This window comes from Sinocyclocheilus anshuiensis, unplaced genomic scaffold (genome assembly GCF_001515605.1).
Source record: "Sinocyclocheilus anshuiensis isolate Anshui unplaced genomic scaffold, SAMN03320099.WGS_v1.1 scaffold815, whole genome shotgun sequence".
Lineage (NCBI taxonomy): Eukaryota > Metazoa > Chordata > Actinopteri > Cypriniformes > Cyprinidae > Sinocyclocheilus > Sinocyclocheilus anshuiensis.
In genome coordinates, this window is record NW_015549621.1 from 226,285 (window position 1) to 229,727 (window position 3,443).

Sequence of the window (3,443 nt, forward strand, 5' to 3'; positions counted from 1 at the left end):
AGAATTGACCCATTTTTTTTTAGAAATAGCCTTTGCACAGCCAGCCTTGTAGGTTACTCTCCTAGGTTCACAAAACTGTGGTCCATAAAATGCGTTGCACAAATTCGAACATCTGGGTTGTGCTGTTCTGTTGTAAATAAATCTTAACCAATGATTCCTCATTGCATCTACTTTCGGAAGGCCAAATAAAGTGCTTTTGGTTTTGCACAGAAACACAGCGTCTCCCTGACATAGCTGCATCAACACTACTGCGGTTCCTGAAACCACGCCGCCTTTCTTAGCATGAACATTTGGGCGGCATTACGCAAATATTTCCACATCGTGATGTAGAGATGTGGGGCCGTGTTTGAATGATAGCCCGAAAGGGGAACAGAGTCGCGTGACCGACACAGTGATGATGCTCGTATGTATTTGCAGTACACAAGCCGCGATTTAAGAAAGCTGACTCCACTGTGATTTTTGACCCCTTTAATTGTAAATACCTCCCTAGTCCCTACAAAAACAAAGTGTAGTAACTATGTCTACGCTGAATGATTGTTATTGTTAGCTACAACTATTAAAAATAACTTTCAGTAATTGAAATAAAGCTGAAATAATATATAAAAATATTAGATTAAAAACTTGAATCAAGAAAGAAATGTTGCTTTGGCAACTAACTGAAATTTAAGTACTTGCATTTCTAAAACTAAATCTGAAATAAAAAATATAATATTGAAATAAAAATATATAAAAAAAAAACTTGACAAGCACAAAATTACTTAAAAATCAAAATTAAAACTGAAAATATAAAAGTTCATTTAAAATTATATAATTTTCTCATTCAGTTTCTTTCAATTTAGACCTAATCTATCAAGTCTGAAGTCTATATTACAGCAAACACAGCAGATTAAGTGCAGAAGTTCTTCTGGATTGAGTGACTGTCTACTGTGAGATGTCTCAGGATGATGGGAGAGCTGTATTTAGCTCTTCACTCATCTGAATCGGCGTGACTAGTAGATGATTGTAACTTTAGCATGGCTGTTATTCCTTCCAACTCTGCCAGACTAAACCCATCTGTTTCACTCTTTACAGCTTTTCCTTTCCTTGCTTTTACATTTGCTGTGTTCTAATTTTTTATGTGATGTATGTCATTTTCTTCCCCCGTTTGTGTATCATTAATTGCTCTGCTCTTTCATTTGTTTTGGTTTCCTTCTCACGTTATTTCTCCCTTTTGTCTCTGTCGATCGTATTCTCTCTCTCATTCCTCAGTTTTCGCCCTCTTTTGCTACATTCTTCACAATGGAGGCTGCCGTGCCGGCCGGCCCTGTAGACCCCCTGGGTTTTGAGAAAGTCCATGCTTCTATGTACCATGTAGAACCCGTTGCCCTCCCTTCGTCTACAGTCTGCTCAGCCGCAAGTTCAGCTGCTTCAAAACAGCCCCAAGCCGACACACGGGAACGCATCCCAGCTCTAGGAGTCCCACAAGAAGCTAATGAGGAAGAAGAATGTCTTGTGGACTCCAAGCCAATCTGCTTTAGTGAAAATCCCTTCCTTGTGGCTAATCGCAAGAGCAAAGGCTGCCCTCCTGAGGAGCGCATTTTATCAGGGCCACCTGTGGGCTATGGCAGGCATGGGCAGCTGCAGCCCTGGTTGTACAAGGCAAGCAGCCTTGAGGAGTGTGTTTTCTGACAGAGTGTGTTTTCTGGTCAAGCATGGTGTGTCATCAGTAGCTATTTAGAGTTAACATACCACTTCAATCGCAAATGCCATCCAAAGGTTTCTACTGATAGCTGCTTTTGATTTACAGATGTCTTTGAAAGCATCCTTAGGTTGTAAAATTGTTTCACAGAAATGTTCATGTCTATATATAAATGTTCTATATTTTGAAAATAGGTGAAGCAGAAAACGAAGCACATACAAAAATGGGACCCTGTAATGTGTATAACCTTATGGTCTTGAGGCATTTGAACATTCCCAGAGAGACTAAGAATGCTTTAAATGTGAAGTCAACAGGTGCTGAACAAAAAGGGTGAAGGGTTAAGGCCTCTCACCTTAGATACAGACTAGCCACCAACCATTTACAGGAATATGAAACACTATGGTCTTTAAAGAAACGTTAATTACATTGTCATTTTCTGTAGCATGACATTATGTTCTTGACACTGTTTTAAAAAATGCATTTTTATGGCATCACTGCTTGATTACAAATGATCTGTGGCACGGAATACAACACATTTGTCATCAAGCATGTTGTAAGAGCAAGAAATAGAACTGCAATGTGCAAGCATATTAAAACCTGCTTAAGGCAGTTGTTTATGGTTTGCTATTAATGTTATCAAATCAAGATGAACTGCTTTTATAAACCTGCACATGATCATTTATTGTTAATGCACTACTTTGTAATTTGGCAAATTTTGCTTGTTGCTTGCTTTGTGCAATACTTCACTGACCTCAAGCATGATGGATGTAACTTTTATTTGTATTTCAGTCTTCACCGTCTGAGCCTCACATGATTGACAGTCCTGTCCGAGATGCTGCATACTCTCCACACAACTCACAGGTCAGTACCATTTCAGAGCGTATTCACTCCCTTTGCATCATCAGCCCTTTCTTTTCTCATTTGTTTTCATGCGACTGTCAAACATTTTCCATGGGTAAGGCTTACAGATTTATGCAGGTGTTTTGCATGGTCAAAGTCAGGCCTAGTTTACATGTTCATTCGGGTAGTGTTCTGGTTGATGGCCTATGTGCTTTCATTCCGCCCCTCGTCATGACATTTCCATATTTCTCTGCAGTCCCCCAAATCTTCCTCTGCAATGCTTGGAAGGGAAGTTCGATATGTAAGTGGGCTGACTAGCCCTTGTATGGCCTGCACTAGCTGCACTTGGCTTTGCATTAGATGTTAAGAGACGAATGGTTTACGGGCCTGTGTAACTCTGAGCATGTCCTGCTTTTCATGCTCTCTGACTCTTATTTAGAATTTCCACCAAACCAAGCACAGGGTTCCCACGCTTCTTGAAAGTACTTGAATTTCAGACATATGGATTCAAGGCCTGGAAAGTACTTGAAAACAAACATAGGTCCTTGAAAGTGCTTGAATTAAATTTGAAATAAATTTTATGGCGCTATTTAAAAAATTGTCGTATATGTTCTGTCAAAGACCGAACAAGCGGCACTAATGATTGGGGGGGGGGGTGGAGATGGGGGAGCGCGAAAAAAAACCGTGTGTGTTGACCATAGACTGTATACGCGCAGATGACCATTGGTCAGCAAAATGCTCACTGGGACAGCGGGGTCAGAAAAAAACAGGTGAAGAAGAAAAGACAAATGTTAACTGCAAAAGAATTCATAATTAATGTGAAGAATTAGGTGTGAAACCATCAGGAAGCATTTAGTCTCCAGCGCCACTATTTTCCAGAACTGCAACCTTCCTGGAGTCTCCAGAAGTACAAGGTGTCAGGTTC

General features: G+C 40.2%; 1 protein-coding gene across 1 annotated transcript in view; it reads left to right on the top strand.

The window, feature by feature from the left end:
* LOC107659431 (protein scribble homolog) overlaps positions 1–3,443 on the top strand; it is a 96,551-nt gene that overhangs the window by 74,069 nt on the left and 19,039 nt on the right. Inside the window, exon 29 of the mRNA XM_016448379.1 lies at positions 2,468–2,539. Within this exon, the coding sequence (XP_016303865.1) occupies positions 2,468–2,539 (72 nt within the window). The remainder of the gene's footprint in view (positions 1–2,467; positions 2,540–3,443) is intronic.